The 21,678-nt window shown below is 45.7% G+C and overlaps 1 protein-coding gene across 3 annotated transcripts in view; it reads left to right on the top strand.

Annotated features, from left to right (window-relative positions):
* The window catches only part of FLNB (filamin B), a 72,008-nt gene extending 52,182 nt beyond the window's left edge, over positions 1-19,826 (top strand). The window contains exons 29-46 of one of the 3 annotated variants that reach the window (XM_048315259.1): positions 674-921; positions 2,664-2,738; positions 3,452-3,554; positions 4,450-4,590; positions 6,126-6,254; positions 6,733-6,906; positions 7,060-7,218; positions 7,615-7,818; positions 8,415-8,567; positions 8,872-8,994; positions 9,540-9,806; positions 10,041-10,178; positions 10,274-10,389; positions 12,197-12,329; positions 13,355-13,531; positions 15,905-16,123; positions 17,052-17,255; positions 18,009-19,826. In XM_048315259.1, the coding sequence (XP_048171216.1) occupies positions 674-921; positions 2,664-2,738; positions 3,452-3,554; positions 4,450-4,590; positions 6,126-6,254; positions 6,733-6,906; positions 7,060-7,218; positions 7,615-7,818; positions 8,415-8,567; positions 8,872-8,994; positions 9,540-9,806; positions 10,041-10,178; positions 10,274-10,389; positions 12,197-12,329; positions 13,355-13,531; positions 15,905-16,123; positions 17,052-17,255; positions 18,009-18,196 (2,951 nt within the window). In that variant the 3' untranslated portion in view covers positions 18,197-19,826. The remainder of the gene's footprint in view (positions 1-673; positions 922-2,663; positions 2,739-3,451; positions 3,555-4,449; positions 4,591-6,125; positions 6,255-6,732; positions 6,907-7,059; positions 7,219-7,614; positions 7,819-8,414; positions 8,568-8,871; positions 8,995-9,539; positions 9,807-10,040; positions 10,179-10,273; positions 10,390-12,196; positions 12,330-13,354; positions 13,532-15,904; positions 16,124-17,051; positions 17,256-18,008) is intronic. The other 2 variants (XM_048315260.1, XM_048315261.1) reach the window with 2 other exon arrangements.
* Positions 19,827-21,678: the final 1,852 nt, after the last annotated feature.

The raw sequence follows: 21,678 nt of genomic DNA, 5'->3' as shown, positions 1-21,678 counted from the left end.
GCTGGAATACTGCCAAGGTATTAAACCAGCAGGTTTATTGCCACTTGAAAATGAGCCATTTACCTGGTAACAAGTGCAGGTCAGAAGCAGGAGTATTCACTATGTACTACTGCAAATAAGACATAATAGTTCTCATTTAAACACAGTGTTCTTCAAGCTAGATCTGATTGCTACAATTTTAGCATTGTTGCATGATGTTTTTTTTGGGATGTGTGGCAGAACAGTGGAAAATTGTTCATGGATAATGGTGGAGGAAATGTGGCCGTGGCTGCTACTGTGCCCTTTTACAGCTGCTTACACAGGGAGGTTTATGTTAAAGCAGTGCAGCCAAGTTGCTGGCTGGGCAGAAGAAAGTGCCTTTGGCTCTGCATAAAGGAGTAGGATGATAAGAGTATGGGTTAAGGCATTGCTTTCTTCAAACTTAGCTTTTTTCCTCTCTGTTCCCATCCATCCTCTGTGATTGCAGAGGAGAAGGAGAGCTGGTAGCCAGCTCTTGCATACCACTGTGCTGACCAATTTAACAAATGTCCCTTGTTGTACATCTGCTCCCAAACCCACATCTGTGACTCCCCGGGACCAATGTCTTGGTGCCATGCTCCCCAGGCGCCTTGCAGGCAGCCTGCCTGGGAAAACTGTCCTCTGAACACTTTCAGTAATGAAAATTGCCTTGTAGGTCCTGGAATTGCACCCACTGTGAAGACTGGTGAGGAGGTTGGTTTTGTGGTAGACGCCAAATCAGCAGGGAAGGGAAAAGTGACGTGCACTGTCCTCACGCCAGATGGGACAGAAGCTGAAGCAGATGTTGTTGAAAATGAGGACGGGACTTACGATATCTTCTACACTGCTGCCAAACCAGGAACCTATGTGATTTATGTCCGCTTTGGTGGGGTGGACATTCCCAACAGTCCTTTCACTGTCATGGTAAGCCAGTTCTGCTCCAGAAGTACCTCCCACTCAGATTCCTGCTGCCATGTTTTATTTAGCGATAGGTTAACTCTGTGTGTAAATGTTTGTACAGACATTTATTAGGATAGCAGGAGCTAATGAATCCTTGTTCCTTGCAGAGCTTATTTTGAGCAGGCAATACAGTTAAGTGAAACGGGATAGAAGCCATCAGAGGATGAAGACTTAGCTTTTCTGAAGAAATTTGTTTTTCATTTCCTGACCATGTAGTTATTTTTCTAAATGATGTAAGGGTGGTTGTAATCAGCTTCTACAACTAATTACGTTAGCCATTGTCAGATACAGTGCTCTGCCTTCTCTGTCTCTCACTTTTTATTAAGTTGACCCCAAAACAAGGAACGGTCTGCTAACAGATCCCAGGGAAGCAGACTGTTAGCTCACACTTAAAAATTATTTGTAAGTGCTGGTTAAACTGTTGTAGCCAAATTCCCCCTCCTTCTAATTATCTTCTTTCCAATGTGCAGTACTCCACATTTAGCAAACAATACCCCAGCCCCCTGAGGAGCAGACTAGGTGCCTCTCAGGGCTCACAGAAGCCCTTCTTATGAAGAACATCTCTCTGTGTTGGCAAAACAATTCCTGGTCCTGTAATCTCATCCAAAGCAACCTCTGGTGCGTCTCGGTCTATGAAATCACAGGACTGTACTTGCGCTGAGTCCGGATGGAGCTCATGAGCAAGTCCTTGGGGCCAGCAACTCTGGCTCTTCCTACCTATCTTCCTGGCTACGGGTGTCTGAAGATTTCCTTGAGAGAAACGACTCCCTTGGTCACTGCTTAAGGTTCACCACAGGAAATGCCTCTCAAGGTCAGGGAGCCCAATCCTGGCCAGCCAAAATTCCCACTTCCTAGCTGCCTGATACAGTATGCGTTTGACTTGGGTGTCTCAGCTGGGGACAGAGAACACTGAAACAGCAGCCTTTCTGTTTTGCATTGGTTTTCTTAGTGGAGTCCATCCATGCAGAAGTTTCCAGTGGGTTATTTTATTAGGATGGTTTGCAGTGGTGTAAATGGGCAGGAGGGGCTGGGATGGCTGAGCCTGGGGGAGCTGCCTGTGTGGGTGTCAGTCCCAGCCACTCATGTCAGGTTAATGGGAGATATGGGAATTTGCAAGTCATCCTCTTGGCATGCCTGGTGAGAAGAGCGGCTGCGCCAGGGGAAAACACATTCAGTGTCTTGACGACGCAGTCCCAGCTATGAATCAGAAGAATGGCTTTGCTGGATGTGGGCTGGGTCATTCATCCAAGTGCGTGAGCTGGAGCAGCCTTCCCACGATAGCCAGCTCCCCTGCCTCCCCGCTGGCACGTCACGCTGTGCAGTGCTCGGGGACTCTCATCTTAGGTTTAAACCTTTCCCTTCCCTCACTGCATCAGTCCCATAAGAAAGCAACTCTGATATTCAATTCCACCAGTGTTCAGGCACAGCTTTCTGCTTCCCTCGCAAGCATCACACAACAGCACGTACTAGCTTTGTCCCTTTGCTGTGCCACTGGTGGCTTCCCCCAGCACCTGTGGATAAGGGCAGTTTCCCAGCTTCCCTGACTGGATCCAGGTCTTTGCTATGGCGAGAGGACTGGGAGGGCTACATGGTGGGAGAAGGTGTTGAACTAGAAAGAGCTGTGTGTTCTGAACTGTGAAAGGTGGGACTGCCTCCATGCTAGAATAACATCTAATAACAACTAACCTGCCTCTACCCCTGCCCAGGCTGTAGATGCAGATGATGTCACCGCACGGTCGCAGGAGCCAGTGGGCGCTTCCCCACCCGGATTCCGCCCTTGGGTACAAAATTTTTACATTTTTCAGCTGTTTTTTCCCCATCTGTGTTCCATTTCAGATGACAGCCTGCTTCTTGGGACTGCTTGATCGCTCTGGTCATTGTGTTCATTCTTTCTGTTTCATCAATTGTTCTTGGGATCCAGACCTTGTTTTTTCTTTGCTGCTTGAAGGGAATCTCCAAATAAACTTATGTAAACGTGAAGAGGATCATTGCACCCACAGCTTCCACTTCTGAAATGTCTACTGTTGGCAAATGCACCCTGAGTGCACTCCTTTGTTTTCCCAGTAAAATCACAGTGTCTTGAGTTCAGAGTCGCATTGTGAAACTTGTTTCTTTTGTCCATTTTGTGTTGCAATCATTCTGCCCCATTTAAAAATCACTTTCTCTTCCAGGCCTTAAGCAACTAAATCCTTTCAGATGGAGCCACTTTGGGTCTTGTGTGCGCTACATTGTCTTCCATCCCTTTGTGTTCCATTTTTATCTCTGACTTTTTTCCAGCATGTCTTCCGTCCGCGCCATGTTTGATTTGCTCTGCTCTGCGGTGTGGTGTTGTGAAGGAGAGCTTGGCCGGACACTGCTCTGGTTGAGCCCAGTCCTTGGCTGGCTGCAATAATCACCGCACACTCTCTTCTGCTTGTGCTTGCAGTGGAGTTGCTCAGTATTCATTTGGCTCTACCATCCTTTTTGAAGTGACCCATCTTTTTGCTTCCTTTAGGTTACAGAAGAAGCTTATGTCCCGGTTGGAGACATGAATGGCATGGGGTTCAGGCCCTTTGATATGGTTATCCCATTTGCTGTAAGGAAAGGAGAAATAACAGGTACCTGGAGTGCCTCTCAGGGAGGTTTATGCTTTTTGTTAGTGTGTTTATCCATCTGCAGCTAACAGACTGGGTGGTCTAGACCACAGTGTGTGGGGGAGGTTTGTATCCTGCCAGCAACTTAGTTGTTTAATTTCACATCGAGTGGCACCCGCTGAGGATGAGTAGGATACGCCCCTTCAATGGTTTGAGTTAAATCAGGGGATTCTTGGTGCTGCTGTGGCCCTCAGTGCTAGCCTGTGAGCTACTACACTGCAGGGCCTGTTGATGCTTTTTCCCTTCTACACAGAAGCTACACACATCTTTGATAAGCTCCATTATTTCTTTTGTGCAGATGCTGTAAAGCAGTTAATTCTGCATTCCTGTTACATCCCTTCTCCAAATCAGGTGACCCCTCTTCTACAGGTCTGGCAGTTGAGAGCATTGCTCCAGTAGTACTGTGGTTGCTCTAAGCTCCTGCTCACAAGGCCTGTGTCCCCTCTGCCCCCTAGCTCAGCAATCCCACCCCAAGCCCTGTCCTGCCACAGCTTGAAAGAACAGTCAGTCTTTCCTTTTCAAAAGTGCAACAGAAGATGGAGCATCTTGCCACGAGGTAGATCAGTGCTTTTTCTGCAGCTTGCTGTGGAAAGCTCAGTGGCTGCAGCAAACAGCCCTGCCTGTAGAGTTTGTAAGGTCACAGGACTGTTTGCCAGATGTCTATCACTGCCTTGTATTCATATAGCTTAAGCAGAAAACATGTCTGGTTAGTGTTCCCATTAGTCTCCTATTTGTGCCTGTGGGTAAGGAATTTAACAATTTTAAATGCTTGTTTAAAATGGCTAGACAATTCTCTGTGGGTGGGAGAGGGGAAGCAGGCAGCTTCTTCTTCTGTGACTCCCATGGTGGCATTTTGTAGGTGAAGTACACATGCCCTCTGGAAAGACGGATACACCAGATATTGTGGACAACAAAGATGGCACAGTAACAGTGAAATATGCTCCTACTGAGGTTGGGCTGCATGAAATGCACATAAAATACATGGGAAATCACATCCCAGGTAAGTCTGAAAAAGCAGGCGATGCAAATCTGAGTGTAGAGTCCTGCTGATGCATCTGCTCCTTGGTGAGGTTCTATAGCTGAGTTGTACATGCTGTGGAAAGATCTGCCCAGGATATTTTACCATTCAACAGCCCTTTCTCTGCAAGTAGTCCAGAGCAGAGCTAAAGCAAAGGAGTAAGTGACGGCATATATGAGCTTCCATTGTGGTTTAATAGTACCAGCCAGGCTTAAAATGGATTTTGGTTTTGGGAAACTAGCTTTTGTGGCATTTTATTATGAAGAAGAAACATACAATTTTCTAACTACCAGTTTTTCAGGTTGAAATTTACTGCCATGGTGCTCAACAAAACTACTGGTTACAGTGTGTGTTTATCCTTAAAACTGCATTGGCAAAAAATCTCAAAACTGTGGGGAGAACTGATTGGCTAAAATACTATAGTTACTCTTTCCATCTGATTGCAATAAAATAAAACACACATGCACATCATGCTGTAATCTTTGTTTCTTCCTGGCTGCTTCTTAACAAACAGAAATCACTGCCTTTCATTCCATTTCTCTTCTTTTGTCCTTGCTTCACCAGCTCCCCAGCGGAAGCGCGCTGCCTCGCCTGGAGGCTGTGGCTGGCCTGTGGTTCTTCAGGCATGCTGGATGTGGGGGGCTGGGCAGAAAGGGGCAGACCTGTAGAAGGATGTGTAGACATGAAACAAAATACCTTCAGTACTGCCTGAGAGGGGCTGCTGGTTCTGTTGGTACAAAAACGCAGGATAACTTAGGCTGAAGTAGGGAGCTCAGTGATGTGATGCATGGTGCTGCTTCAGTCTCTTCAGCCCTTTATGGATATTAGCACCTCCCTAGGTGCTGACCTGTCTGATGTATTGGTTCACTAAGACCATTACCCTGTGGTGGGATAGAAAGATGATGTGCCATAATGTTTCTTTCTTGAAGGTTGTCATGAACTAAACTTTTTACTGTCTCAGCTGCAAAATCTAACTTCGAACTGAAGAGCTATCTGTGCCTTTTTTTGAAACCATTATTGGCTGTTGGTGACTGTACTTTTTGTTCTTGTGCACCAGCTTAGCTAATCTGAGGCTGGCAAATACATTTTTGGATACCCTTCAAATTTGCTAGTTCAGGTTCATTGAGTCAGACAATGTGCTGTGCTAGTTCCTAATTCTGAGCAACCAAAATTCAGAATCAGTGCCTGAACTGAAAGCCTGCCTCTGAGTCATGTTCTGATTTAATGTGCTAAAAATAAACTTGCAATGAACAGGAACCTTTACAACATCATTTAAGCTTATCTCTGGTAACTAGGGTAACACTTACTCTTCCATGACTGAATGTGGCACAAATTGTAGAGAAGTGTCTTTTGAGGGTGGAAACGGAGGCTTATTTGATTTTTAAGTGCATTACAGTCACAATGAGGTTTGTCAGATATCACATAATGAGAAGGGCATTCAAGAACATGGGCATCAGTTCTTGTAGTCCAGACCACCCATCCTTAAAAGTGCTTCTTTTTGGTTTTTTCCCCTTTAGAGAGCCCTCTGCAGTTCTATGTCAATTACCCCAACAGCGGCAGTGTGTCTGCTTATGGGCCTGGCCTCATTTATGGGGTTGCCAACAAACCAGCAACTTTCACCATTGTCACAGAAGATGCAGGAGAGGGTAAGTCAGTTCTTTAAACCCATCCTACCCTAAGCAAGGAACTTCTTGGTAGTGTAATGCACACTGGCTTTAATTTGCATTCATCTGTCCAACTCTGAATCTCTGATGTGATACAAATGACTTATGCAAATATCAGGCTGTAACTTGCAGTAAAAACTGGTTTATTACCCCTCCTGAGAGCAGTAGATGTACCCTGTGGTACAGGGTGCAAATTGTTTGTTTAATTAAAAATAAACTGAAAGCAGCTTAAATCTAGTGGATGATGACTGGATGTGGAATCACTGTTGGGTAAATCTAAAGACTGAATGGAGCTGTGGCCTTAGTGGATTGGCCTGAGCTAGTTTTGCTGCTGTCCTTTGAAAACATGCATTTAAGATCAGTGTTCAGTACCAGGTACTAGATATTTCTCTTTGGACCTAGTCTTTGGACCTCGTGTTCACAAAGATTTATGTAAGTGCCACTCTACTTTTTTTCCTAGGTGGGCTGGACTTGGCTATTGAAGGACCTTCAAAAGCAGAGATCAGCTGCATTGATAACAAAGATGGGACGTGCACAGTCACGTACCTACCTACTCTACCTGGGAACTACAGCATCCTGGTCAAATACAATGACAAACACATTCCAGGCAGTCCATTCACAGCCAAGATCACAGGTATAAAGTTTAAACTTCTGGAAGCACTTCATATTAAAAATTAACCTCTGATAGCATGGGGAACCTGGTTTGTGGCAGGAGTTTGAAGTCCTCTGACTTGTTCTGCACTTAACCTTATAATGTTTTGTGACTCGTTTCTCTTTATGCATTCAGATGATAACAGAAGGCGGTCTCAGGTTAAACTTGGTTCTGCTGCTGACTTCATGTTGGACATCAATGAGACTGATCTCAGTCTCCTAACAGCCAGCATTAAAGCCCCATCTGGTCGTGATGAGCCTTGTCTTCTGAAGAGGCTGCCCAATAACCACATTGGTAAGCTCTGAGAGATTACAGTGATAGCCTTTACTCCAGTTTGCTTTGCTGTGTAAAATGACTGACTTCTGTGCTCCTTTCTGGAAGAGTGTTGTCCAACCAAGTAGTTGATAGTGTTTGCTACACTTGTTCAAAGACAGAAAAGTATGAAGAATAACCTCTTGTCTTAGCTTGTATGTGATGTGCCAGGTTGTGATTGAAGTGGGTTTATATATGAATATAATGAATGGCCTTGGCATATATGAATGGCCTTGTGGTCCACTTGACAGCAAGATTTCAACATGAGTAAAGAGAGTGCTCTTGCAGTATTTCATTTCTTGGTGTGATGAAGACATTTAAATCAAGTATAACATGAATAAAAACTGAATAAATTTCTCATATTTCTCTGCTTTGTAGGCATCTCATTCATTCCACGGGAAGTAGGAGAACATCTGGTTAGCATCAAGAAAAATGGGAGCCATGTACCAAACAGCCCTGTAACAATCATGGTGGTCCAGTCCGAGATCGGGGATGCCAGACGGGCAAGAGTTTTTGGACGTGGCTTGGTAGAAGGACGAACCTTTGAAATGTGTGACTTCATTGTAGACACAAGAGATGCAGGTTAGTTCCCTCACAAAGGGACCATGAGATGCTGTGAGATATATATTGACTCTACACAAGGGCACCGCCTCCCTTAGCATGTGACCACCAGGTCACAAGCTGCCATTAAACACAGTCATTATTGTCAGTTATTAACGACAGACAGTGCTCTTAACTTAGAATATGCTTTTTAAGGTCCTGGCTCATGTCTTTGTTACAACCAACAGGGACTGTCACTGGGGCAGTGATGAAACTTTTTAGTTTGGTGGTGCTGGCTCTAGTATCATTTGGTACAGCAGGAAGGAGATGAGGAAGATATTTATTTCCCTGTTGGTTTAATTTGAAGCCTTAGATAACTTTTTTTAGCTTGGAAGACGACTTTTCAACATCAATGAAATGAAAGGGATATGGTCAGAGAATTTTAGGAGCTGAATGCATGCTGTGCCTCAACGTCTGACTGATGAGGTATATGGAAATGCCATTAAGGCATCATGCAACTCCCATGTGCCCAGTATGATACAAACCTACCAACTAGCACCTGCTATGGGTTTGGACTATTTTATGTCAGATTTAGAGTAGAGTTATGGAAATCTGAGGCTAACTTATCTATATTGTAGGTTATGGTGGGATCTCACTGGCAGTCGAAGGACCCAGCAAGGTAGAGATCCAAACTGAAGATCTAGAAGATGGAACTTGCAAAGTGTCCTATTTTCCAACTGTACCTGGTGTGTACATTGTGTCCACTAAATTTGCAGACGAACACATTCCAGGTAAGCAGAAGTGCTGGGCAAATTTTTGGTTAGTACAACAGAAGTCTTACCTGGCTGACCAGTGCTCTGGAACTGTGGGTAGGCTGTGTGGTCTGGCTTGGGCCATAGGTTCCAAAGATTCAAGAAGGTTCTCCCCAGGCAGCAAGCATCCGAAACTGTTCTGGTTATGTGGGTGTATTTGACTTGATTAGTTGGCTATAAGAGTTCCCCTATGATCCCCTACAAGTCAGAGGAAGCTTTCATTTCTGCCCTCAATGAAGTGTGTAATGAGCAGAGGAGGAATGACCTGCTGTGATACTTACAGGCAGCCCATTTAGTGTGAAGATAAGTGGTGAAGGAAGAGTTAAGGAGAGCATTACACGAACAAGACGGGCTCCCTCTGTTGCAACAGTAGGAAGCATATGTGATCTGAACCTAAAAATCCCAGGTAAGAACAACATCCTTATCCCCAAAACCACAACTTGCACTTATGTAGCATGGGTGTACCTGAAGCAGGGAAAATACGAACTTCAGTGTGGTAAAGACATTCTCATATTAATATAGCTTAGGGAAGAAACACTGGTAGTGTGTCTTTTCAAACAGTTAAAAATAAGTATAACCACGATCAACACATGGAGAAATAAATACTGGTGAGGCCTTATTTAATTTATTCTGTGCATAGCAGGCTGGAGAATGGGCTGCACAGCTCACCCCAGCTCCAGGGTTTTAAGATCATCCTGTTGGCTGTTAAATGTTTGTACTGCTGTCTGGAAACTGTGAATCACGTAGGCCAGGCTTAGCTGGCTGCACTTATCGAGCCACTTCACCTGCCTCTGTAGCACCTGGGAAGCTGCAGCTGGCCAGGTTTGCTGCTCAGAAGCACACATGAAGCCTCTTCTGTTATTTGTCCTGGGTAATCACTTGAGCTCAGGTCCTGCTTCCAAAACCCTTTGTCACTTTCTAATATGTGGTTTTTTATTCTCTTCTTTCTAGAAATTGATTGTGCTGATATGACAGCCCAGGTAACTAGTCCCTCTGGGAGAAACTTCGATGCTGAAATTGTAGAGTGTGACAAAAACACCTACTGTGTCCGCTTTGTGCCACAAGAAATGGGGGTCCACACTGTGGATGTCAAATACAAAGGGCAGCCGGTGCCAGGCAGCCCCTTCCAGTTCACCGTGGGGCCACTGGGCGAGGGGGGAGCCCATAAAGTGAGAGCTGGAGGCCCAGGGCTGGAGCGTGGAGAGACAGGTGTTCCAGGTGAGTCCTCTGCCCTCAATGGGCTCCAGGATCTGCTGTGTGCAGGTCTGCAGTGCAATGTTTTGGCTAACAGCAGCCTCCTGGAGAAACTGCTAAGCAGTATCTCCCAGGATAATAGGATGAGTTACCATTCTTAAAAATACTCTCAAATGTGGAACTTTACAGTCTGTTAGGAGGAAGCTGAGCTGCAAGCAGCAAACTTACTCTTGTGTGTGCTCTCATGTGCTTCAACAGCTGAGTTCAGCATATGGACACGGGAAGCTGGAGCTGGAGGATTGTCTATTGCTGTAGAAGGCCCAAGTAAAGCAGAAATTACCTTTGATGACCATAAAGATGGATCTTGTGGTGCATCATATATAGTTCAAGAGCCAGGTATGTACTGAGACAAAATCATGTGGAAACAACACTGAATGTGACTTTGAAAGAAACTAAGGACACTCACTGCTTCTCTTCTCTTCTCTCTGTAGGCAACTATGAGGTGTCCATAAAGTTCAATGATGAGCACATTCCTGAAAGCCCCTACCTGGTTCCCGTCATCGCCCCCTCTGATGATGCTCGCAGGCTCACTGTCACTAGTCTTCAGGTGAGACATAAGGAAACATCTCTACAACTTACCACAGAAACTGATTTCGTCCTTGTTCTCCAAAACCAAAATGGTTGTCCTTTCTTCTTAGTAATAGCCTTGCCTTGGTTGGTGCTTGTTTTCAAGCTCAGCTTGCAGTCAGAGAGATTTTTGGCAGCTGGCCCCTGGATAACTCTGGCTAGCCAGAGTTCAAAGGCAGAAGGCTCAACTGAGTGTGTTACAAGTGATAACACTTAGGAATTAGTAATAAGAGGCTCCAGAAATAGCACTGGAGGAGCTAAGACATGTTTCCCATGCCATTAGCTAGGGGAAGGCCAAGGAGAACTAAAACTCAGGTGAACTACCAGTGATCATGTTGGTACCAAGTTCCTCGTTTGGCACGTGGATGAAGAGCTGCATTTCCATGGGTGAGGTAGTGCAGGGCTGCATGGTTGGAACATCACTGCAGACTGGCTGGGCAGACAGAGGTGGCCCCACCGTGAGTTCAGAGTGCAGATTTGCTCTGGCTGATGTCACAAAACCACAGAGTCACAGCTCAGATGATTCATGAACAGTAGTGAATCTCAGAGTGAATCACAGCTTTGTAGCTGGTGTGGGCTCATCTGGAAACCTCACCATATAATTTGTGTGTGTGTGTGGTTACAGGCATTAAAATACAAGTAACATTAAAAGCCTGACTGAAATCTCCAAAGCCAGAAGCTTGGATGTGAGACTGAGAATCTGTGTCTAAATATACTGTACCTTAGTCCTCCTTGAGTGGTGATTAGTACTTCAGCTGAGGCTTTTTTTTGGCTATGTCCCAGCTGTGATCCCCAGGAGTTTGCCTGGGCTGCAGGAATTCTCCACCTCAGCTGTGTAAATGAACCATGACAGCCTGATCTGATAGTATCTCTTCTACCCAGGAGTTACAAGGGCGTTAATTAGTCACTGTGGTATTGATGTTTGCCTTGTGTTTCATTTAAAGACTCTTTGACAGGAATACTCACTTCAGTTAAGTCCTGGAGAGGCAGATAAAGCTGAGTATTCGGTAACGGAGTGCATTGTGCAGCATCAGCTTCCACTAAACCCACATCAGGGACTTGTTTATACATTGTACCTCAGTTCTACTCAGTTGCATTTATTTCCCTCTTCAGGATTTAGTTGAAAACAAGATGAGGTAAAGTATGTTAAACATGAGATATTACTGCTGGATAGCTGCATGGGCTGTGCTGGTCGAAGACCACTGTGGCTCAGATGCGGAGCTGCCTCGCCTTCCACCAGTGGCCTGACAGCACCGCAACATCTGGTTTCGTGTTTTAAATTACTTTCTCATGTTTAAGACGTCTTGTGGTGGTGTTCTAAATGCAGCCTCTTGTGGCAAATATAAACATGCATATTACTCTTTCAGACAACTGGATTATCAGAGGCTTTTCCCTGAATGAATCTGGAATAAATGAATGGGCTGAAAATGGAGCTATAGCTTAAGCATCCTTTAAATCAAGTGCCTGAATACTGAGGGCTGACCTCAGTGATAACGGGTGACTAGTATTGTAAACCTGCATCTCTTTGATGTGGCACAATTGTCTGACTTCCAAAAACAGTCTGTTACCGTGGGAAAAGTCAGCCTAGCCAACGTGGGTGACTCCTGAATCAGCCACCCCCTAAGAGAGAGAGAGCTTCTGATTTGAGAGTTAATGCAAGTCACAACTTTATGCCTTTTGTTAAAATCTGAAAAGCCCTCATGCTGAAGTGGTTATTTTCCTGCCACAAATCTTGTGCTGTCTGAAATGAAAGTTTAAATTTGATAATCTGACTGTTGCATTCTCAGGAGTCTGGATTAAAAGTTAATCAGCCAGCATCCTTTGCAATAAGGCTGAATGGGGCAAAGGGCAAGATCGATGCTAAAGTCCACAGCCCCTCCGGAGCTGTCGAAGAGTGCCATGTGTCTGAGCTGGAGCCAGGTGAGCACAGCTTGATGATGATCAACACAATTGCATGACCTCAAAGCACTTGCTGCCCCATAGGAAATTCAGTTCCTTTGGCTTACGAATAGTGTATCCCAGGGATGAGCACGTTGCTTGAAAAATGACTTTTTTGGTGTCAAGAGTTGTTCAATCAGGGTTATGTCCATGCTTTTCCATGAACTGAGTGAGCCCCAACTTGTGTAAGATACAAATATTTAAATCTTGGCTTGCCAGCGAAGGTACAGTGACATTAGTAATAAATGAAATATGATGTGGTTGTTGAATTTAACCAGGGAAGAAGTTTATTTTTCAAAGCTATGCTTCGGTCTTTGACTAATAGTTTATTTTTAACTCGCACTCACTCCTTCACATGAAATGTCAAGGAAGCTGTCTATAAGCAAACACTACAGAAAGTTCAACACCTGTTTCAGCAATGAGCTTTTCTTTTTCACTTGAAGTCTGTATGAGTTATGGTCTGTACTATGAACAGACAGCAGCTGTCCAGCTGGGGGAGATCAGTCCCGCCTCTGAGCTAACATGCAATCAAAAATGTGAAATATCAGCAAATTGCTAAATGACTTCATTAGATAAAGGTGTGGTGCCAGAGCAGCACACTCAGCTCGCTGGTAAGATTTGGCTTGCTCTGACCAGCTGCTTTTCTTCTCTGCACTGCTCCCTCAGCTGCTGACAGATTGGGCTGTGATTCAGTTGTCATGTTTTAGTGCACGAGTGAGGCAAATAATCCTAAAATTCACCCTGCAGACTAGATGACAGCTGAGATCAAGTCCTAGTGAGCAAGGTGAATACTCAAGCTGTAAAACCTTCTGTGATAAATACAGCATTTTCCTGCTTAAATACGAGTTTAGCAGATCGTGTAGCTGAGTTCACTTAAGCTGGGACCAAAATAGGCCAAAGCCTTTCAGAAGCTTGGGTTGCTAATCAGCCCTGCGTTGGGTTTAATTGGTGGTTTATGGTTGGATTGTTGCCTCTGATTTGTCAGAAGAGCCCCTTCTCCCTTGCAGATAAATACGCCGTTCGGTTCATCCCCCACGAGAACGGCATCCACTCCATCGATGTGAAGTTCAACGGGAGCCATGTGGTGGGCAGCCCTTTCAAGGTGCGCGTGGGCGAGCCCGGCCAGGCGGGCAACCCCGCCCTCGTCACAGCCTATGGATCCGGCCTGGAGAGCGGCACCACGGGTAACCCTTCTCCTACAAACCTGCTTGCACTTGGGCTTTGAGACACACAGAACCTATTTCTAGGCATACTTGTACATGACTTCACCTGCTAAGGCAGCTGAACTAACCCACATTCTCTGCTGACCTGAGTGCAGGCTTATTTTGCTTTCTAGCATGCTCCTCATGTCATAACCATCACTCACAAGTCTGCACCCTATACTGAGCCTTAACAAACTTAAAACTTCTGTAAATCAGCAACTGCAACATGCATTCACTGAACTGCTGGTTAGCAGCTGGGCTACAGCACTGCTGCTTAGCTTAGCTCCACGTCGGTGGTCCCTCGAGCTCCAGAGATGCTCTGGCTCCCTTCCACACGTGAACACAATGTCTGAGTTGGCTGTCTAGATGAAGGAATCTTGTTTGACTTGTGTTAATTAAATGAGTATGAGGGTGTATCCTGTCCCTTTCCTTTGGTGCTTGTACCTCTAAGAAATCTCAAGTGAAATGCAGTAGGATGTGTAAACCCTAGGGAGAAGGTGGGTTGTTCTGTTGGTAGTATGCTATGCATGCTCCAGATGCAGCGTGAACAGTCTCTTCTTGGAAATCTGACACCTCGTTGTCTGCTGTGGCTGCCTCATCTGATAGTTCTCAGCTCAAGAATGTAGGGTTTAGGGTTTGTTTTTTCATTTCTATGATTTGTGGCCGTAGTAAGAAAGTATGAAAACACTCCAGGATATGCACTTTGATTTATTTAATTGTGTTCTTGCTCAGGCCACACACACAGGTAAATAGCAGAGATAGATTATTTTTCTTTTCTTTTGTTGTGTAAGGGAATAGCTAGTTCATCTTATCCTATCCACTGCTGTCTCCTGTGGGTTCTATTTCATACCATTTTTCTCACTGTGAAAAAAAAAAAAAATACTGCAGTTATTTGGTCAAAGCTTCTGCTGTTCTGGAGGAACCAAGCAGTTGGTTTTGGAAACATGCAGATACACTCTATAAAATAAAGATATAGCTCGAGCTGCTTTAATGGGTGGAAACAAAAGCACTCATTAATACCAGCCAGTGAAGCATCAGGGAGAAGGGAATATTTCTTCATCTATAAAGGTGCTTGGGGTTGTTTTTAATCTAAATAGACTGCTTAATTTCAGCAAAGCTGCTCTGTGCCCCGTTGTTGAATCCTGGCCACTGCCAAAAGTGCGGTGCCCTGGGAGCTGCTGAGCAGCGTTTTAGAACAATGACCCAGTGTAGGGGTTTCAGTGGCTGAGCACCTGAACCGTCCCCCTGGGAGGGCTGAGCGTCTGCAGCCTCCAACAATGTGAGCCTTCATTTGAGGCACAGGAAAAAGCAGTGCCTCTGGAGCAAGAACTCATAGAGAGAAGCTGTGAAGCTTGCTGGCTTTGAGAATTAACTTCTCTCCAGTTGAGCAGGGCATTGTGGGCTGATGACTGACCTCCCGGGCCAGCGGTGCCAGGGGGATGGGCTGCTGGAGCACTGGAAGATGGCACAATCCTCTGTGGGAGCTGGGCTCTTCCAGCATTGCGACACAGCCTCTTTTGTGGGGAGGCTAGAAACTTCTCCCGAGTTTATTCCCATGTCTTCATGCTTCCATCGCAGCAGCAGTAAACTTTCCCATGGCTGTCCTGGTTTTGAGTGAGCCCGAGCACTTTATTCCTCTTCAACAGTGTCTCATGCAACAGCCCAAAGATCATAAATATTTGAGGCCAGAGTCTGACAGTAAATTATTTGGGGGCTGAAAGCCTTACTTAATTTTTTCTTGTGTTGCTGGCATTGTGTCATTGGCTTAGTATTAGCAGCAATAATTCAGCTGTGTTAACCAGATGCTGTAATTAAACAAGCTTTTGTTTCCACAAACTGCTTGGAGTGCTGTTGCCGAGCAGTTCAAACACCCATCTCCTCCAGGCCATCTCCTGCCCCTTGTCTCTCCTGCTTTCTTGTGCACCCTTCACTGCTGATTTACAGTCCAGGCAGTGAGACAGCTCTGAGCTCTCCCAAAATTTGCCTTGCTGGAGCTGTGTGGGTGTGGGCTCTGATGCCCAGCAGAAAAGCTCTTGTTTTCTGTCTAAGCCAGTTTTTTGATACCCAATTACTTCCATTTCAGTCCTGAAGGGCTCTTATGACCCCTTCTCCAACACAGTCACATAGCTTAACTGGAGGAGGGAGCAGGATGAAGCCGGGGAGGCTGCCAGGGGTGCAGAGCTCCATTTGGGGCTGGCCTGTGCAAGGCTGCTGGGGTTGATGTGGTGTCCCTCCTTGCCTGCAGCCCTGGGCAGCCTGATCTTGCGCCGAATTAGCCCTGATGTAATGCCTGAGGCTGCGTGTGTAACATCGGGTGTGAGGAAGAGTGTGTCTCACTGTGCTACATCTTTCTAGGACTGCAATCGGAGTTTTTCATTAACACGACCAAGGCTGGTCCAGGTACCCTCTCTGTTACAATTGAAGGGCCATCAAAGGTGAAAATGGACTGCCAGGAAACTCCAGAAGGTTACAAAGTCATGTACACACCCATGGCTCCAGGAAACTATTTAATTGGAGTTAAATATGGTGGACCTAACCACATAGTGGGCAGCCCCTTCAAGGCAAAGGTTACAGGTAAAAAGCTAATTAGTATTTACTCTGTGCCTGAAGCAGGTCATGTCATTCAGCGAAAACGTCCCTCCGAGATAATGTGGTGTTCTGGTCTAGATGCCCAAAAACATTAGAAGCAAAAGCCTAGATGAGGGGTCTCAGGAGCAGCTACAAAAGCAGTAGTCATGGAGCTTGGCAGCTCAACTCAGTGATGAGGCATAAAAAAGCTTTATGGGGTAATATTAAGTCCTAATCTAGTGCTAGGGTCTTTCATTGGTAGCCGGGAAATATGACTTATTTACCCATTTCCCCCCACCCCCAAAGCCTGAAACCTGCTCACCTGTAGCATGTGTTGCCTCTCTTGGTCTAATTTTGGTGCAGGTATCACCTAAGCAAAGGTCAGTAATGTCTGGGAGGCTTCTAGGTGAAGTGAGGAAGGCTGGTTTAGGAAGCTTGTTCTCTCTCCAGCACTGTGTTTAAGCACAGGCTGAAGCTCATCTCTACTGCTGCCCCTGAGCTAGTGACATGAGCCCTCGTGGTGCCCTTGGTGTGGTGTTGTTCTCGGGAGAGGGTGGCAGGGACTGCACTCCCTCAGGCTGGGATGCTCTGCTTTCAAAATGTGTCATTGCAAAATTGCACCTGCTTTTCTGCCAACTCGTCATTTTTGGCATTTGGTGATTGGAGCACAATTAACTCTTCTTAAGCAGCTAGCTTTGCTTAATGAATCCTGAAGTTCCTGTGGTCCTTTAGCCACTTGAGGGCTCTGGGATGGGATTGTTGCCAGCGGTGCTGGAAGATGTCAGCTTAAAAACCCAAGTAGGAAATTGCTCCTCTCCAAAAATGCATTTTGGATCCAGAATGCATGCTAGTCATTAGGAAGGTTTCGAAACCTCCTTGTGAATGCCTTTCAGATGGGGCGAATCTGAATGTGAGAAACCTTTTCTGTTTCCAGGGCAGCGACTGGTTGGTCCGGGCAGTGCCAACGAAACCTCTTCCATCCTGGTAGAGTCGGTGACAAGGTCATCGACTGAAACTTGCTATAGCGCCATTCCCAAATCCACCTCGGATGCCAGCAAAGTGGTTTCCCGGGGAGCAGGACTCTCAAAGGCTTTTGTGGGTCAGAAAAGCTCCTTCTCTGTGGACTGCAGCAAAGCAGGTATGGATACAGGAACCAGATGGATGTTCTGGGTGGGTGGTTTAGCTGGGCATTTTTTTCCCTAACCCAACTTGCAGAATTAAAATTCAGAGCTTGAGGTAATGATCTGGTTCTAAAGAAAATTGCTAAATACTATATACTGTGCTTACCAAGTGAGTCCTAATTCAGAGGCTGTAAAGATGCCAGTTCCTTTCCAAATGGCTTCATCTGAGCCAGGTGCACCTGAAAGACCCACAGGGTTATGGCATGAGAACAAACAGGTTGCTGAACTTAAGCAACCCTTGTGGTACATTGTAGCATGTAATGCATGGTGTTCCTGTAACCTTTTGATGCTCATCATCATCATCATCATCATCATCATCTGGGATCTCTGTGGTAGGTGGATTACAGGCCAGCTGTGTCCACTGGCCCCTGCTATTAACTTCTGATGAAGTACTTGTAAAGCAATGCCAGCTTGTTTTCACAAGCAACATTGATGTCTCCTGTGCTCTACTTCGATAGTGGTAACCTGTAGTTAGATAGTGGTAACCTGTTAGGTCTGGCAAAAAGCACAGATTAAACCCTCGCCTCTGAGGTTGAAAGCATTTTAATATAGGATTCCTTCTTATACCAAATTAATCTGATGTATGACTCAGCTACCACTCTCTGAATTAAAATAACAAAGTCCATGTGTTACAGAGCCAGTATGTTATGGTACAGCCACCCTGCCTTGTTTAAGCTCAGGAATATTAACAGTGGTGTGTTTTGCTGTAGGTTCCAACATGCTGTTAGTTGGCGTACATGGACCTACAATACCGTGCGAAGAGGTGTCCATCAAGCATTTGGGCAGCCATCAGTACAACGTCGCTTATGTTGTCAAGGAAAGGGGTGACTATGTCCTGGCAGTGAAGTGGGGTGACGAGCACATTCCTGGGAGTCCCTTCCATGTCACCGTTCCATAAACCCGCTGAGTGTCAGGCGCTCTCTGTGTTTGCAGTTCAGATGTAGAGTTGTACTGGGTGCAGTCCTGTTGCAAAATGCAGTTTCTAGATACACACAGCTCACATTTCAATAGTCAGACATAAACTCTGTAACTGTTTTTACAAGCATTTCACTTCTATCCTACTTACCAACCTAATGTCAATCTATTTAATATCTCCTCAAATTGTACCTTTGTAGTACTGTCTGGGTCACTGTTAATGTTTGGAGAATCATGTGGATGACTAGACACTAATTTCCCTTGCGGATGTTAAAGACTTTAGATGTTAATTGAAAACTGGAATTTGTCTTTGTAATTGGGTATCTTAACTACTGATTTTATTTGACTGGAGACTTTACATTTTAGTTATGGAATATGACTTGGGCTGTCCCCAGTTCAAATTCTTTTCTGTAAAGAAATGAGGTAAAACTGGTACTATAATAGGTGCCTTTGTATACTTGATCAATTTTAACGCTTAACATTATAAAAAGCTACTATAAGTAGCTTTACCACTCAAATTTAAAATGTTTCTGAAAATGCTTTGCTAATGGTTTACATTTAGAAAAAGTTTATCTTTTATAGCAAACCAAAAGCAGACTGAAAATGACTTCCTGTAATCTTTCAGCCTCTCTATGTTAATGCTTTGTAACTTTATAGACAGGTAGCTTTTTGGCCATGATGCTAGTAATGCGGTTTTTAATGAGCTTGGGATGCTGGTGATGTTTCTGTAACTTCACAGGTAACCCCCCCCCCCGCCCCCCACTCTTTTGATTTAAAACAAGCCCTGGGTTGGTTGGGTTAGGTGAAGCCCCTGAACTTGCTGAGCTAGGCATGGCTGTCACCTGTGAGACCCAGAGTCGCTGCAGTCCACAGCACCATGGTGTGTTGAGAAGATGACCAGTGGTTTTCCCTGGAGGCTGCAGGCCAGGCTGGTGGCTGAGATGGGGCGCAAATAAGGCATTCTGAGATTGGGACCTACATCTGCAGTGGGACACAGGGTGGGTCTATGAAGTTACCAGTAATAGCAATACCAATAATAGCAGTACCAGTAATAGCAGTATCAATGAACAAACCCCTCTTTGGTGCAAGGTGTTTATTGTATCTCAGTCCAAGGACATGCCTGAAGCAAACTCATCTCTCCTGAAATCCCCTTTGTGCTGCAACCGCTGTTGCTGCTGAGGGTTAGGGAGTGGAAACTTCCTTGTAACTTGTCTGTTTGTCCCAGATTACTCCATACTACTTCCCAAGTGCATATCTGAATTGCTGTCAGCTGCTGGGGCTTCAATAAACTCTCCTGATGAGCTCTAACTCTGCAATTTGGAGAAGGTAGAATTTGTTGACATGTCACTGTCCCTCGGGAGAAGTTCATGCTTACAGTTCTGTAGTTATGTGTGGATGCACTACTCTCCAGCACAGTTATTAGGAAAATAAAGGAAGGTTGGGTTTTTTTTTTACTGTGCTTTTTTTGTGCCTTAATGTGAAATGCTCACTACATTGTAAACTAGAAAGTAAAACCAAAATAAACTGGAATAAAATGCAGGATTGTAAAATTGTATCTTATAACTTATTAAATAGAAATGTTTGCTTCATTAAAATGTGCATGTTAAAAACAACATCGGATTCTTTTCATATGTAGTCAGTAGAGTTCACACTGAAACTTCACCACACAGCAGCTTCAGGCAGACCAAATAGGCCATGGCCTGTGCAGGTAGCTGTGAAAATTTAGGCAGAACCTCAGCACCATTAATTTTTTTCCCTGAAACCTTTTTTTTCCGCCTTAAACAAAATGGCAGAAGTTTAGTACATGGCATAAACGTACAGGGTACAGTGGGCACAGTGTGAATAGGGCATTACACAGCTGTGCTGGTTTGCACTGTGCAGACCCCAGGCATGGAGGCAGTGCTGTGTGCCCAGAGCTGCCAGCTGGGCTCTGATCCCAGGGCGCTCCCAGCACCCGCTGCTCCCCCCGGGATCCCTGGGGTTGTTTGCAGAAGGTGTCTCCCTGCACCTGGGGCCGGCACCTCCAGGCACAGCCATGGAAACCAGCAGATGTTTTCCCAAACACTCTCCTGCTGAAAGCCCCGGTGAAACCTGAGATGCAGTGACTGCCAAGGACTTTCCTGCCTGAGGTTTATCAGATTATTTCCTTTTTATGGTTAACTGTGTTTCATTAGCCTTGTGCTACGTCAGCGTGAGCCTCCTATTCAATGTTTTTAAACAAAACAAAAAAACCTGGATTACAGCTGTTGGGGTGAGTAAACCTTGAGATGTCTCACCTGTGTAACTCCTATGTTCCAGTCATGCTGCTCTTGCCTGGCCTTCTCTTGCCTGTTGCCCCTTGTCTCGGTTTAATGACACTGGCTGAAATTAGCAGGAGTTGGCTGTGAAGTTGATGGACCCTGGTTGTTACTGTGGCTGGGGTTACCTTCAATAAAAACCGAGCTCTGCTTCAAGTGACCATCTCTGCCTGGCCTGGGCACTGATGGCTGTGGAGTGGCCACAAAAATTACTTTGCTAAGGATAGCAAGCACCCAGTGGTGGTGTTGGGAAGAGCTTCTCGGAAGGGTTGATTTTGGGCAACAACATTCAGCTAACCCCAGCAGCTCTGCCAGCTGAGGACTGACTTTGTTTTGGGCACAGATCAGTGCTTTGGGGGACATTCTGCCCTGCTTTTGGCACTTAGAAACCTTTGTGAAAGTGCAGTGGGACTGGTATGTCATCTCGGTTACTGGTGTCCCAGTGCCTCCTGCTGGGTAGACTTGCAGTAGTACAAGATGCACTTTATTCAGCATAGAAAGAGGACTGGCATCAGGTTTTTGCCTCCAGGTGTGGAAGTGCCTTTCTACCAATTTGGCTGAACTTGTTCTTTTTCTTTGTTTGTAGTCTCTCTCCTTGATGGTGGTTAGCAGTAGGATTTAGCCACTTACTCCCTCAGTGCCACTGGGAACTCCTCCATCCCTCTGCAGCTGGCCCAAGCTGTCTTGCAAGCACTGCACCAGATGTGGCAGTGCCCTGGTAGCCAGCTGGAGCCCTGCCTGCTGCTGGCCAGTGACCCAGGGCAGGGCACTGCCACCCAGGAGCACAGGCTGGGACCCATGGCACATCTGAGAGGTTCACTGGGTATTTTGGTGGGTGGTGGAAGGTAAGTCCCTGCAGCACAGCAGTTGCCATGGGAGGGTAACTCCAGAGCATTCCATCCCCCTGCATGGTGTTGGTGGGATGCATTTGTACATCTCCATGGGCAAAGAGAAGGGGTCTTTGGAGATGATGTCCTGGAGCTCCTCACAACCCATACAGTCAGCCTGTCCTTCTCACCCTGCAGCTCAAGTCTGCCCTGTAGCCTTCCCTGACCCTGGGCTGTGCTTATTCCTGCCATACCTTGGGGTCTCACCTGCACTGGTTGCCCACTGGCCATCTCCTTTGGTTTGGGGAGCTGTTGGAGTTCCCTCTTCAGCCCCCTCCGGC

This window comes from Corvus hawaiiensis, chromosome 11 (genome assembly GCF_020740725.1).
Source record: "Corvus hawaiiensis isolate bCorHaw1 chromosome 11, bCorHaw1.pri.cur, whole genome shotgun sequence".
Taxonomy (NCBI): Eukaryota; Metazoa; Chordata; class Aves; order Passeriformes; family Corvidae; genus Corvus; species Corvus hawaiiensis.
This window is presented reverse-complemented; position numbering and strand designations above follow the sequence as displayed.